At 41.1% G+C, this 15,970-nt stretch overlaps 1 protein-coding gene across 1 annotated transcript; it reads left to right on the forward strand.

Annotated features, from left to right (window-relative positions):
• The first annotated feature begins 4,424 nt into the window (after positions 1 to 4,424).
• On the forward strand, positions 4,425 to 14,124 carry plcxd1.1 (phosphatidylinositol-specific phospholipase C, X domain containing 1, tandem duplicate 1). The gene is made up of 8 exons (XM_083564041.1): positions 4,425 to 4,888; positions 4,989 to 5,052; positions 5,136 to 5,254; positions 7,302 to 7,444; positions 10,677 to 10,805; positions 11,358 to 11,513; positions 13,026 to 13,206; positions 13,280 to 14,124. The coding sequence occupies exons 3-8, from the start codon at positions 5,143 to 5,145 to the stop codon at positions 13,522 to 13,524; spliced, it is 966 nt and encodes a 321-aa protein (XP_083420167.1). The 5' UTR covers positions 4,425 to 4,888; positions 4,989 to 5,052; positions 5,136 to 5,142; the 3' UTR covers positions 13,525 to 14,124.
• The last annotated feature ends 1,846 nt before the right edge of the window (positions 14,125 to 15,970 follow it).

Genomic DNA, 15,970 nt, shown 5'->3' on the forward strand with positions numbered 1-15,970 from the left:
TCCATTCTCTACCACTGCTCCACTCATCCCTTCATCCTTTACCACTACTCTACAGAGTCCTCCATATTCTTCTTCTGTTTTTTTTGCTGATCCCTCCATCCTTGACCACTGCACCATAGATCCATCCATCCTTTATCACGTCTTTAATGATCGCTCCATCCTCCCATCCCCGACCACTGCGTCACTCATTCCTCCATCCTATACCAATGCTCTACAGATCCCTCTATCCTCTAACTTCTCCAGTGATCCCTCCATCCTCTAACACTCCTCCACTGGCCCAGGTCCCTCCATATCTCAGGGTACCAGGAAGACATGCTTCATGACTCTTCTCCGTTCTTCTCTGTTCTTTATTGTCTTAATAATCTAAATCTTGTCTGCGAGAGGTTTTTAATGAGCAATGCTGAATTTATAAAAAAAAAAAACAACAACACTTTTTTACTTTTTTTTTTCTACAGGGTTTTAAACAGATGCTGTTCTTAGTCTGTGTCCTAATAAACTGACATCAGAATGTATTTATTGACTGAGCATCAGAGCACTTTATAAGTCAAGTTTATTTCTTTAGCACTTTTCACAATCGTCATTGTCTCAGCAGCTTTACAGAATATAAGAGTGAAGGTGAACGATGTGTGTTTATCTCTGATGAGCAGCCATGCAGACTGTGGCAAGGAAAAACTCACTTAGATGTTCTGAGGAAGAAACCTTGAGAGGAACCAGACTCAAAAACAGAACCTCATCTTCATTTGGGTGACATCAAGAGTGTGATTATAGTCTATAAACAATACAGAACACTGAAGAGTGAGAACTAACATGAGCACTGGAGTGTGTGAATGTGAGTGATGTTCTTTCTAAAGTCTTCTACAGTCAGGTGACGTTATGGAACCAGGAGCTACTGAGCAACTCGTATAATAGCTCAACATCTGAGATCATCAGAGATCCAACACATATAAGCCTCTTTATATGCAGGTGCTTCTGCCAAATGCCTTGAAGATAAGTGCTAACAATAAAAAAAAAAAAAAAAGGTATTTCTTACAGAGCAATCATCTCCACTTCATCATCTCCACTTCATCATCTCCACTTCATCATCTTCACATGAGATCGTAATGATGTAGATGCACTGGATGGACTTTCAATATTTCTTGTTTGTGGAGTTTATTTGACTTGTAAATTTCCACATGATTCGAAAGTAAACGAGTTGCTTTTATTGGACTTCAAAAACACCTCATGGGAGAAGCAATGACCGAGATTAAGTAATAAATGACATGCGTTCATGCGTTTATCCAGAGCGACTTGTGTTCATCTCATCCATACACCTAAACAGTCGAGGGTTAAGGGCCTTGCTCAGGGGCCCAACAGTGGCAGCTCGGTGGTGCTGGGATTTGAACTCACAACCTTCTGAGTTTCCACTGAGCTTCCACTACTTGTGGAGATTTCTTTTTACATTTATTTCATTCATACATCATACAATCTGTAGGGATAAAGGGCCTCGCTCAGGGGCCCAGAAGTGACAGCTTGGTGTAGATAGGATCTAAACTTATGACCTTCGGAACTAAAGTCCAGTGTTCAGATACAAGAGAAAATTTCATCTGCCTAAGAAGTTCTATTCAATTGTGTGCCTCCAAATCTTTCATGGTGGAGGAACCACGTATGGGTCGAGAAGTTGGTTGTCCCAATACTTTTGTCCCTCTGGATGTATGTATGTATGTATTTGTTTATTTATTTATCCGGTAGTGAAATGAGTGCTCGGGCCGTATTGATTATTCATGAGCACAGAGAGCTGACTGAGGGTGGACTGTGTGCTTAGCTCAGCTGGAGAAGGTCAATAAGAGACTTTTAGTGGTCGTACAGCAGGAACCTGGCATTAATGGAGAGCTAATGTTAGGCGTCGACTCTACAAACTAGGACGGTTTATTTGCTGGGGATGGAAAAAAAAACAAAAAAACGCTGAAACGAGTTCCATACAGCAGATTTCATTTGTGGCATCATAAAGAAAACTAGTGTTTAATGCAGTTTTATGAAACAGAAAGGAACCTGGGATGGTCGTTCCACTTCCACTGGTCAGGAGTGGTAGCTCAGAAGCTACTCTTGGGCCCTTGAGTGAGGCCCTTAACCCTCTGCGCTCCAGGGGTGCTGTATCATGTCGGACCCCGGCCTCCCCAAGCTGGGATATGCGAAGAAAGAATTTCACTGTGACAAATAATGACATCACAGAATTAATGATTATGAAGTTGCCACACACTTTGCAAACGTCATCCATTATGATTTTTTTTTTTTTTTGGAACTTTGTTGTTTAAACAAACTACTTATAGCGAATTTTAATAAATTGTTCTGCAGTTTGATTTCAGTTTGATCTTGTTGCAGAATTGTGTGAGATATGATAACGAGAGAAGAACTTTTCTTTTCTGTAACTGATTTATTATTATTATTTTTTATATACGAAGTGCTTTCAAAAAGTTTAGAGATTAGTTTTGTAACACACCAACAGATGGCAGCAGAGGGCTGCATGCACAGTCACAGGGGGCACCGACCTTTATAAGTCATTTTTCTAAAAGATATTGTCCTGTGTACATCTGGGGCTGTGTAGGGTGACTATTTTAAAGGTGAAACCTAGATAAATCGAGTACTTTCTTGTAATCTGAGGGAGTCACGAAACGTTTGGATACCGCCTCGTAACTGTACAACCGGCATTCCCCAAAACGTAACTCCAGTCATCTGTACTTTACTCTAGACTATAGAGAAATCCATTTTTCATCAGGAAATATTAAAAGATGGATGAACACAGAGCTTCTGTAACATGTTGAACTCTTTCAGAGTTTGTATACACTATTGAAAAGCAAGTCATCAGGGCCCCATCATCTCACATGGGTGCAGTTACAGCCAATGCTCCATTATTTCATGGAGCACAAGAGCTTATTGTTTTTCTTTCATTTTTTTGTCCCTGAAAACGTTTTGTTAAGTAAAGCAGGACAAAGAGACAAAGGATGAGGTTTCATACCAGCCATTGTAGGGAAATCCAATGAGGTCATGGAAGGGACAGGGAGAGCTTTAGTGTAAATATGGGTTAAAGTGGACGTTTTGTGTTAACCAGGACGTCCACTTTAACCCATATTTAAAATGGATAGCTAAAAGAACTCTGAGCTCTCCCTTAATAATGGTTAGCTCAAAGTTCTTCTAGCTAGTAATGAGAAACACTTCATGGCCTCATAATGACTTTCGGTGCTGTATTTTAGTGTATAAATTCATCCTCTTTAGCAGGACATCTTCCACTCCAACCCATGTAAAGCATGGAGCTTCATGGAGACATGCTCTACATTTATGTGCTCCAAACAATCTGCTGAAGAACCACAGCCTGGAAAAGTAGAGGGTCCCGATAGTTTTGTCCGTATACCCGGAAATATAGTGTACACGAGTAGTCAAGGTGATCTAAAGGTACATAATGTGCATCTTCTGAAATACACAAAGCTACTCAGCACTTTTTTGTGTTGTTTTCCCACTGAGACCCAATAAAGAATGTGTTACTACAATGACTAATGATCCAATAAACATCGGATTGGTTTGTTTGAATGGTTTTTTTAATGTATATTATTATACAAGGCTGTAATTTTACTATGAATATTAAAAGTGGCCTCATATTTATTAACCACAGATTAAAGGCAACAAACTAAAACCGAAAACCTTCCATTCCAAAGCAATACAATTCCCATTTAAACCATTACAAATGCTATGAAAATGTTGTGAATTGTTGTAATGGTTTCCACCAGATTCTGGTTGGGTTTTAATTTTAGGATAATTTTTAATGAAGTGTAAAATAATGATCACAATCAGCACTTGGCTTTGGTATTAGAGTGAGATTAAAGATTAGAGATTAGATCGAGATGCTCATGTTTGAACATCCGATTCCACATTTAGTCCCCGTGAACCGGATAAGCGCGTCGGCCAAATGCTGCAAATATAAACATTTTCCCCCAATAATAACTTCCACCCTTCTGGGAAGATGTTCCACTAGATTCTGAAGCATGCACTTGGAGATCTGTGTGAGATTCATTCAGCCAGTTGGTAAAAGTCAGGTACAGATGCAGGTGATGTGAGGAGGCCTGGGGTGCAGTCAGTGCTCCAATTCATTGTTCAGTAGGTTTGAGGTCAGAGCTCTATCACAGAAGATCTTCCACTCCAAACCATATAAAGCATATCTTCATCGAGCTTCATTGAGAAATCATGTACATCTGTGTAAGTAAAGTCAGGTGTCCCAATAGTTTTGTAAGTATACGTGTGTGTGTGTGTGGATCAGGAGAGGTATTAGGGATTAAAGTCGAGGAGATACTGGTCTGATCTTAACATTTTAGCTCATCATAACAGGTAATTAAAAAAAAGTATATCAAATTATGCTGGAAATTTTAAAAAATACAGGATGAAGATATAGATTTGAAGCTCTTCTAGATGTATGATGGAAGGCTGATGAAGGTTGATTGCCGGCCGGCCGGTCGGTGGCGTTTCTCCGGTTGGAGCTGCTGATGCAGAAGGTGCATCTGTAAGCAGAGTGGAAGCGAAACTCCGCCTTCATGCTGCCGAAACCTTCTCACAAACACCGCCAGGGTTCCATCACCCATTTCTCGAATCTAAATCCAACCCCAGGGTGTGTGAAGGAGAAACTCGGACTTTATTATGGCTGCGAGTGATGAATGTATTTAAGACGAAATCATGGCAGGGTTTCCCCGGCGGATCTCCTGCTCCTGCACTTTCTCCAACACCTTCCGGAATGTCGCTTATTCAAACCCGGAGTATTTGCATCGGAAATCCTCTGAACCTGGTCACCTCTCATGGATAACCTTTTTTCTAACTTTACACTTCCACCTGGGAATCATTTCAGGAGTCCATTGAACAACTGAAGCAGGTTTGAAAGACCCGACCAGGTTTCAACCATCACCGGTTCCGTTTTACCTGCTTTCTTTTTCCCCCACCTGGATATATATATATCTTCTGGACCTTTCCAGGGTTCCACTCCCACTCTGTCATGCCCATTTGAATACCTGCATTTGATTAGACATTTGGCTAAAGGTTTGTCCATGAAGCTTTTTTCAGACTTTGGACTCAGGGGAGGTGATACCATTTCAGGATTATTGATTTTTTATTTTTTACAGGTCCGATATGTCATCAGAAGGAAGCCTGGTATCGCTCAGAGGTCTGCCCATGGACAACTGGATGGCTGTTTTGCCAGGTGGTCTCTGGGACATCCCTTTATGGAATTTGGCCATTCCAGGTATCCGGTATTTGTGAATGTCAGTCTCCATCCTCTGAGACAAAGTAAAATGCCATTGGCACCCAATTACACATCATAATGATGAACGTTCTTGTTACGAAGCGTAATAGGTAATATTCCATTGTATTGGTCAATAGAGTCATGTTGAGAAGGATGAACGGATCAGGGCATGGGTGGTGGCACAGGCGGTGTCAGGTTGCGTGTTTATGTGCTCCGTCAGCACTGGTTGGTAGTCAGATTAACATTGTTCCACCACATACCTAATGCAATCTTCTCAAAAGCTCTTGGAACAGCAATTCATTGTTTTGTTTTCCCCCCCAATAGACTGAAGGCCTTTGGGTTGAAGATCAAAATATGAAAAAAGTTTCGATGCAATTTTTATTCCCTGTTTTATATTTATATATATATATATATATATATATATATATATATATATATATATATATATATATATATATATGTGTGTGTGTGTGTGTGTGTGTGTGTGTGTGTGTGTGTGTTTTAAACAAGATGTAGATTTTATTCCGGTCTTGTTAAAGTGAAAACTAAACATCCCTGAAGATCTAGATTTGGATTTGGTCTTTGGTTTGACCTGTAAAAACTTCATTAGTTGTGAAAAAGGATAAACCAAAATAAAGAGAGAGCTGTTCATGAGAGATAAAAACAAGCCTGCTGAACAGAAAGTCTTTGGATGTTTATTTTGTTTGTTTTTGCGGTAGATATTTGGGTTTGAGGTAAAACCATGGCTATGAGAAGAGTTTAGTTTTGTTTCAGATGTAATGTTTTGATGTATTTATGTATTAGTTTGTGTCAAAAAGTATACAAATGAGTACATTTCTATAAGGTCCAAACATTTCGGACTGCATGATTTATTGAAATATCCCTATACATCCACTCTTGGCTTTGAGCTTTCACCTCTGAAGGCAGCATTTGTTGTTAAAAAAAAGAAAAAAGAAAACCAAGATAAAGACTAGAGAGCTGTATTGGAAAAAAAACATTCAAGAGGTATAAATGACTGCGAATGATTAAATGTATCACAATCCATTTACATTATTTGGCGGAAGGCCTTATCCGGAGCGACTTACAATTATCTCATACAAATGAGCAGGTAATTGGGTTGAGGGCCTTGCTCAAGGGCCCAGCAGTAACAGCTAAGTGGTGGTGGAAATTGAACTCATGACCTTCTGATGAGAAGTCCAACATCTTAACCACTTAACTGTCCCAATCCAGTGTATGATGACTTTAAAAGTATAAATGTAGAGATCACAAAGAAATGCAAAGATGAACCAGAAATGTTCTGGAACCAGGATTAAAAATCTAGCAAAGTAATGGAAAACCCACAAGGTGGAAACAGAAAGGATTTGTTCATGATTCAAGATGTACAAGCTCATTTGAGAAACATGCTCTAGGTAGTGTCATTGCATAGGCTTCCATGCCTGGTTCTGCTTCTGGACTCATTTATTACTAATGATAACGCAAAATGAATGTAGAAATCTGGAAACGTTCAGTCTGCACAAAATTTTACACAGAAATGCATCCAGTATCAATAAGAGGAACTAACATTTTCTCAAGGCCACAGGTGGAAAAATGGAAGGCTTTTGACTGGATGAGTCTATCATCAGACCCTTAAACTGATCAAGCAGCATTTTACGTTAATAAGACGACACTGAAGGGAGGAAAAGCATATAAATATATCAGTGAGTCGCAGGCTCGAAGAAGCTTGAAGAAGTTATTGCACCTGAGGGATCTGCAGCTAAAGACATACTGTATATCCGTTCCAATACTTTTGCACGACTAAATATCCACTGATCTGATATTAAAGGTTGATTTTATTTAGTTAAACACATGATGTCATAACCACAAAACCCTCAAATTCTCATCTTTCCATCTTAAATTAAAGTGTCTTCAGTCTACAGTAAGAACCGAAACGACCTGGCCCTGCTGTTCCAATACTTTTGGAGGCGACTGTATCTACATCATTGACAGGTCGACTCTAATGCATTTCACTCATACTTTGTTCTGCCCTTCTTTTTTTTCCCTCACACAGGAAGCCATAATGCAATCACGTACTGTTTGGATATGAATAACCACTCTCCTATTGACCTCAAGCAGCCTGATATGCTGCAGAAGCTCGACAAGTTCATGAAGCCCCTCATACGGCCGTTTGTTTACAAGTGGGCAATCACGCAGGTAAAGCTTATCTGTATTTATTCATGCTTTTTCTACCTTTTGAGTCCGGTTCCTCTCGAGGTTCCTTCCGCAGGCCTTCTCAGGGAGATTATATTCTGTCTGAATACAAGTTCTATTGTTAGAGATAAAATAGACGGGCTATTAAATAACACTGATGATGAGTGAAAAAGTTACTCAAGCACATTTTTCAGTACAGTATCAGTACTTTATCAGGGTATTTTCACTCTGGGAAACTTTTCCACTAATATGAGAGTAGGGAGCAGGTGGAGAAGATCCTGGAGAGGTGGAGGTACACGCTGGAGAGAAGGGGAATGAAAGTCAGTAGGAGTAAGACAGAGTACATGTGTGTGAATGAGAGGGAGGGCAGTGGAGGGGTGCGGTTGCAGGGAGAAGAGGTGGAGAAGGTGGAGGAGGTCAGGTACCTGGGGTCAACAGTGCAAAGTAATGGAGAGTGTGTTAGAGAAGTGAAGAAAAGAGTGCAGGCAGGGTGGAGTGGGTGGAGAAGAGTGATCGCAGGAGTGATTTGTGATAGAAGAGTATCTGTGAGAGTGAAAGGGAAAGTTTATAGGACTGTGGTGAGACCTGAGATGTTGTATGGATTAGAGACATTGAGTAAAAGACAGGTGGTGGAGCTGGAGGTAGCAGAGCTAAAGATGTTGAGATGTTTATTGGGAGTGACGACGATGGACAGGATTAGAAATAAGTTTATTTGAGGGACAGCACATGTAGGACGTTTTGGAGACAAGGTGAGGGAGGTGTGATTGAGATGGGTTGGACATGTGCAGAGGAGGGACATGGGGTATATCAGTAGGAGAATGCTGAGGGTGGAGACACCAGGAAGGAGGAAAAGAGGAAGATCAAGGAGGAGGTTTATGGATGTGGTGAGGGAAGACATGCAGGTAGTTGGTTTGAGAGGCAGATGTAGAGGACAGGGTGGTATGGAGACAGCGACCCCTAATGGGAGTAGCCAAAAGAAGAAGAAGATCTTTTAGAAAAGCACGCTTTCTCCACTTGAAAAAAAAGTAGTGTTAAATGAGAAGAACAAGAGCACAAGTGGTCACTGTGTTTGTGTGTGTAACTATAGAAAACTTTGTCCCTAATTATAAAGGTCTGATGTGTAGTAGAATGGATTCCTGATCCATTATTCACGCAGAGATCTCATAGATCGCTACATAAGTACGTTCAAAAAAGCGATAACTTTCTACCTACAAGGTGGTCTCAAAAAGTTTTGCACTGTTTACAAGAACGTGCTTAATTTATCTATGTTTACACACTATCACCTTTAAAATAGTCCCCTTGCACAGCAATACAGCGCTCCAGCGTTCTTCTGGAATGTGTCCTGGAAGTCTTTATTTTTCCAAGGGTGTCAAACAGCTTCTGCGATTCGTGCTGGATCTCTGCAACGATGTCAAAACCGCAACCTTTCAGCTGAATTTTTATCTTCAAGAATAGGGCGAAGTCCACAGGAGCCAAATCTGGTGACTAGGGTGGGAGCGAAAGTGAGATTGTGTCATTTCCGGGAGAAACTCACAAGGAGCTCAGTGACGGGGTATTCTGACTCTCTGTCCATGATGAAATCGCAAATGTAGTAACATAGGTGGTCAGAAGAGCACCAGCTCCTGATGTACAAAGGATGTCGATGTCTTTTGGCACACTGACTCATGAAGGTCGGTGCTCCCTGTGACTTTGCGTGCAAACCATCTCAATCTCACCATCTGTTGGAGTGTTACAAAACTAGTCGCGTTCTGATACCACCTTGAGAGGATATTATGGAGAAATATAATTTTTGGAGAAATATTTATGTCCCTGGACTTTTGCCCACTCAGATTACTTGACCAGCATGACTTTATTTTTTCCTTACTAGCGGTGACTAAATACATGTGGCCAAATTTGTGTTACTTTTATAGCAGATAAAAAAAAGCTCAGTGTGTGTAGTGTAAGTGTATGCACGTGTATTGATAATATTCAGCTTTGGTGGACTGTAAGACATAAGAATTGCTTTCCATGCAGTACCATGTCATTTCTTTCCCCCCCAAACTAAAATCAACATTAAAAAAATACTCACCGAACATTAAAAAAAAAGCAGTAAAAGCATTCCATCGAATTTGCTCCTAAAAGCACTTTCTGTTGTCGGAGTCGGATTTCATTTCTCTGACGTCGACTGTGCGATCTAGCGCTCTGAAAGAAAACCTATTAAACCAGGGCATGTTTCAGTACAGCCTGTCTCTCTTGCTGGATCAATCCACCCAGCGGGGAGGAAATTACCTTCTGCTGCTCTGCAGAAAGCATCCGAGCATCGGGGAGCTGTTTAAGCGTATTTTTGAAACCCCATACAAACATTCAGTTAAGAAACAAATTTAGAACTGTGCGACAAAGAAAGACAATCAAGTGCAAAAGAAAACGACAAATGCAACTACATTGTGCAGATGTATATATGCGGTTCTTCCACAAAACCCTTCACTTAAACTAGGAGACTTAAACCTGTCCCAGCATGACAATGCCCCTGTGCACAAAACCAGCTTCATGAAGATCTGCTGCTACACAGCTCTGACCCTATTAAATGCCTTTGGGATGAATCGGAACACTTAATTGGAATGTTCCTCAGGGCTTCTCAACTCAAAAACTGCGAGCTGGATCTTTATCTTCAGGAAGCGGGCGAAGTCCGCTGGAGGCAAATCTGGCGAGTAGGGTGGGTGCAGAAGTGAGACGTGTGAGGAGGAACTCGGTGACAGGGTGCTCACATGGTCAGAATAGCACCAGTTGCACAGCTTCCAATGTACACAGGACAATGTCTTTTGCCACATTGACTTATGAAGTTTGGTGCTCCCTGTGAATCTGCGTGCAGCCTCGTGCTGCCATCTGTTGGCGCGTTACAAAACGATAAACTTTTTGACACCACCTCGTTTATTAAACTGACATTGTAATATATGGCGTAAAAAATTATGCAGTGTAGTAATAATATTAGATCAAAAATTCGATTTTTTTATATCACAGGACCCTTTCAGATCTAAAATTCGGACTCCTATACGCCTTATACAGTACAATCTTCCTACACCTACATTTTCTTTCTTTTCACTCAAATTTCTCCAAAACCCTGCAGCAGGTCACATGTAAAAACTCCAACACCTCAGCTACGCTCCTTTTAGTGTTGATGCAACGTGTATACCCCGATCCGTCCCGTATCACTGTTACCTGCATTATTAACGAACCCACTTTACATTATTCACCACAGGAGTACAGCGTGAGGGAACAGTTGGACTGCGGTGTGAGATACTGCGATCTCAGGATAGCGCATCGGCCCAACGACAGCTCGTCTGATCTCTACTTCTACCATGGGGTTTACACCACAATTACCGTAGAGGTACTTCATACAGACCTTCAGTAAGAAAGCTGAGGGTGTTGTTTGTTTTGTGATTCCTTCGTAATCTCATAGTCGCTTCTCTGGTGAATCCAAAGTCACTGATTCTCACTTGATTGAATCGTCTAGTCGCATTTGTAGTTGTTACATTATTTATTTCCATTAGTTTTTTCTGATGGTAACTGTTTCCTAACTAATGATGCTCAGATCGGAATGACATTATACATTAAACAAAGAGTTTAATGTATAATGTCACGCCAACATGGCCACTCACATGGTCTGCATGTAACATCAATAATATCTCTAATAGTGGAATTTACTTTTAGATTACACCATCAGACCATACCATCAGTGTAAATACTGAATTCTGATTGGCTGAACAGACAGGAAGTCGGAAAATCCAATCTCATTTTTTTTTTCTAAATAACCAATTGAGAAATAAGATCAGTTCCAGGTGGCACCACAAACGTCGTGAAAAAAGTTTCAGTTTGTGGATACTTGTGCATACTTATGCACGAGTGATTATTTGACTGCTTGTCTTTTGTTCCACGACAGACGGTGCTGAAGGAAATCAGGACGTGGCTGGACGGCCATCCTAAAGAGATAGTCATCCTGTCCTTCAGCCATTTCCTGGGACTGAGTCAGGAGCTTCATGCACTCCTCATCTCCACCATTAAGAGCATCTTCAACTCTAAGCTTTGTCCTAAAATGGTACGTCCCGCATCATCAAATCACCAGTGGGCAGGAGGCGGAGCTTCAGTGGATTCTGTGTAGTGTTTTCACGACTGATATGCAAATGAGTATGTGGTGGTGGTGATGGTAATGATAATGATGATGACATAATATATGATATGATGTCTTTGAATACATTTGGTAGCATGACAAATCCAGTTCTGTTAAGATTACATGAGTTGGAGTGGAAGATCCCCTGCTATAGAGCTCCAACAATATTGAACATGATTGATATGAACGCTGACTGCACCCCAGGCCTCCTCACCTCACCTCACCTCACCTCACCTACATCAGAACCTGACTTTACTAACACGCTTGTGGCTAATAAATCTTACGTAAATCTCCTCAACATCTAGTGGAACATCTTCCAAGAAGAGTGGAGCTCATTATAACAGTAAATGGAGACTAAATGTGGAATGGAATGTTCAAAAAGAAGCACATACCAAACTTATGGTTAGGTGTCCACAAACTTATGGTGTACGTCGAAATTTAAACCGCAGAACTTGTTTGTTCAGACAGCAAGATATTTTTGGACGCTGTTGGTTGTTCTGGTTCTGGTTCTGTTGTACACCGATCAGACATTTCATTATGACATTAAAACATTCTGAGCGGTGAAGTGAAGAACACTGATGATCTCTTTATCATGGCACCTGTTAGTGGGTGGATTTATTTATTAGGCAGCAATTGAACATTTTGTCCTCAAAGTTGATGTTAGAAGCAGGAAAAATGGGCGTAAGGATTTGAGAGAGTTTGAGAAATTGTGACGTCTAGACGACTGGGTCAGAGCGTCTACATAACTGCAGCTCTTGTGGGCTGTTCCTGGTCTGCAGTGGTCAGTATCTATCAAAAGTGGTCCAAGGATGGAACAGTGGTTTGTGGGCGGCCGAGGATCATTAATGCATGTGCACGGTTGATCGGTGTATAATCACAGCTGTTTGCAGTGGCAGGAAATCACAGGGAGAAATAGTAGAAAGTGTGTTTGAAGCAATTAATAGCAGATTCACAGTTATATAAAAGCACTTTTACCACAGCACTAATAAACTCTGGATTCTGATTGATCGGAATTTTTTATCCAAATGTTTATCATTTCTATAGCAACACTTCGTTTACAGGAATGTGTACAGCGTCAGTCCGAATAAACCAATTCAAAATGTGTGCCATCATGGATCTGGAGTTTTTGAAATTAGAAGTTTTCTGAAAGGAGATGTTTGTTTAAGGAAGGAGTCTCCAGTGTTAGTGTTTTTGTAGGTGCAACACCACAGCTGGAGCTGTAAATTTAATCAGACGAGGAAACAAGCGTTTATAGCTGCTATAATGTAAACAGGAAACTACCTTGTCTAAAGGTAACTGTAAGCAGATTAAAATGATGTATGATGGTGGTAAAAGGGACTAAGCACATCACATCTTGACTGTTTTCCCGTAAAAGCACAACATGCATGTGATGTTCTGAATGCAGATCCTAATCGTTTCATTTTGATGTTTTTTCATCAGGACGTGGTCACACTGAAGACTATGTGGAGCTCTGGTCAGCAGGTGATCATCTCGTACGAGCACAACATAGCAAACTGTCACACGGAGCTGTGGTCTCATATCCCGTACTGGTGGGCTAACAAGAACAAAGCAGAAGAGCTGATCGAGGAGTTTGAAAGCCGGAAACAACACGGCCGTCCAGGTGAACGTTAAAATGAAATAGTTCCATCAGACGATTTCGCTTAGCGAAAGCTAAAACGTGTATCGTTTGACAGGAGGCTTCTTCGTGACCGGAATCAATCTCACGGCCGACCTGAAGTACATCAGTTCGCATCCCACCAAGTCGCTCAAAGACGTCGTCATGACGACGTACCCGATGCTGCTGGAATGGGTTCGGGAGCAGAAGCCCGGGTCCTGCGTCCAATCGCTCAACATCATCGCTGCTGATTTCGTGACAGAGAGCGATTTCATCCAGACCGTCGTAGCCCTAAATGAAAACCTACTGAATAGAAGTACATGAGGAGGAGGATGAAGTAGATGTTAATAATGTTGCACTTCATTTCGCACAATATTTTGACGCATAGCGCACAGAATTTTACATTACCTTTTAAATAGGACATTGATAATGAAGATGATTTTCAGTAGGATTGTTATTCTATGCACTTGTCACAATGTCCCGTATGTCTCCTATGCACTGTCTTTATTCTCACGTTTACCTCTTACCCCAGGCAATAACTTGAGTGATTTTTGAAAGTGCATGCTCGGAAAAGAAAAGGAATAACCTGTAGCGTTGCTCATTACCTGAGTGTGACCCTCAAGGCTCGGTACTTGGTACCCTTAGAATGGGCCTCCCGGGAAATTGAATTTAGTATAGCATAAAAGACAATCTAAAATCCCTCACGATTCATTTGAATGATTTGTCTGTGATGAAGTGCACTTTTTCTTTTTTCTTTTTTATAATTTTTTTTTTTATAGGTTTGCTCAAGAATCTCCAAGAACGATCTTAATGCTCGAGTCCCTGCCTTTGATATAGACTCAGATAAATATGGCTTCATTTCATGGGTCGTTTGTACGACCGGGTGATGTGACAAAATAATATCAATATCGTGAAAAATTTGAGGTGGCTCGGGAAAAATCTGTGAAAAATCTGAGGTGAAAAAATATCGTGAAAAATCTGAGGTGGCTCGGGCATCTGTTCCAGATGCCTTCCTGGACGCCTTCCCGGGAAGGTGTTCCGGTCGCGTCCCACTGGGAGGAGACCCCGGGGAAGACCTAGGACACGCTGGAGAGACTATGTCTCCCGGCTGGCCTGGGAACGCCTCGGTGTCCCCCCGGAAGAGCTGGAAGAAGTGTCTAGGGAGAGGGAAGTCTGGGCATCTCTGCTTAGACTACTGCCCCCGCGACCCGGCCCCGGATAAGCGGGAGAAGATGAGATGAGATGAGATGTGAAAAATTTGGTCAATTCGCCGAAATAGCCATTTTTCGGACCCTCCAAGATCTATATATAATTTTTAGACGTACAGATACCTCACGTTACCTACATCTGCACCTGAATTTACAATGAAGCAACACTCTTGTGGCTGAATAAATCTCCACAAGCACACTTCAAACATCTCAGAAGAGTGGAAGTTACTATCACAGCAAATGCGGAATGAGATGTTCCAAAAGAAGCACGTAGCAATGTTATGGTCAGGTGTCCACAAACTTTTGGCCTTATATTGCACCTTAGACATTGCCGTATATATAACAAATGTTTTGTGCGACACATTTTACATGCAATTATTTCAGCTTTTTCTCTAGAAACGATATCGTTTTGGAAAATGATTACGTTCTGTCCAATCAGAATTCAGAATTCCTAACGACCAGTTAACAAACAAAGCTACAGATGTGACCATTTCTTTCTGAGACTGTTTGCTTGTCACAGACTTTAGTTTTAGTATCGAACTCTGTCTCTCGCATAAAATTGCATCGGCGACCGACACAGGACTGTTTTCTTTCAAAAACAGGAAGTGAGGTCATTATCTCAGGAGGCGTGAGTGTGAAATGCAAACATCTTCATGCTGAAAGTGAATTCAGCCCTTTTTCGCAGGTCTGGATGGAAAGGTTTTGATGATTATACCCCACATGGTTGGACACAGACATGCAACGTCCTGACTATGTGGAACTGATGTCAACTTATTATCGAGGCCCAAGTTTACAGAAAAACAGCACGGATCATGCACTGAACGATCACAATCTACTTCCTGCGGCACATTAAAGCAAGTACGGCATGTCTGCATTTTAAGGTGTGGTATCAAAAGGTATCGAGACTGGCACTGTTTATAAGAAAGTAGTATTTCTTTCCAGCCACTTCTGGAATATTTCCTGGAAGTCTTCTTTTGTTTTTTATTTCAAGCACCCATGTTGCCAAAACTGCGACCTTTAAGCTGGATCTTCATCTTCAGGCAGGAACCAAATCTGGTGTGTATCGTGTGTACGGGAGCGAGATCACTCATGAAACTTATGTGTGAGCTTGTCTTTTGGCACAGTGACTTATGAAATTCGGTGCTCCTTGTGACTGTGCGTGTGGCCTTGTGCTGCCATCTGTTGGCGTGTTATAAAACTAATCTTGAACCTTTTTTGATAGCACCCAAGATGTAACCCGGTATATTTCACCTTCACAGATTACCACGTCACTGCACGATTTATTTATTGCTGTACATATTGCTGATGTTTAAGATGATAAATAAAAATTGAATGTGCTGGATTCCGATTGGTCAGTGTTTATTTCTGTGTAACGCCCATAGAAGGAGTCTCCAGTGTCAGAGCTGCGTAACTCGAATAATAAACCCAAGTAAACATGGGAACTCAAGTAATAGTTTTGATTGCATAGGGACTTTAAATAAATTTTTAGACTGTATAATATATTTGCAGTACATAAGCACTCACTTCCTTCTGGTATGTAAATATTCGTGTGTTATCACAAA

The sequence above is a fragment of the Silurus aristotelis genome (assembly GCF_946808225.1).
Source record: "Silurus aristotelis genome assembly, chromosome: 2".
NCBI lineage: Eukaryota > Metazoa > Chordata > Actinopteri > Siluriformes > Siluridae > Silurus > Silurus aristotelis.

What these genes read in the sequence shown, in the direction of transcription:
- plcxd1.1 (XM_083564041.1), top strand. Translation starts at nt 5,143, where the DNA reads ATGTCATCAGAAGGAAGCCTGGTATCGCTCAGAGGTCTGCCCATGGAC. An exon ending in ATGGAATTTGGCCATTCCAG is followed by an intron (nt 5,255 to 7,301) that starts GTATCCGGTATT and finishes TCCCTCACACAG; the next exon opens with GAAGCCATAATGCAATCACG. An exon ending in ACACCACAATTACCGTAGAG is followed by an intron (nt 10,806 to 11,357) that starts GTACTTCATACA and finishes GTTCCACGACAG; the next exon opens with ACGGTGCTGAAGGAAATCAG.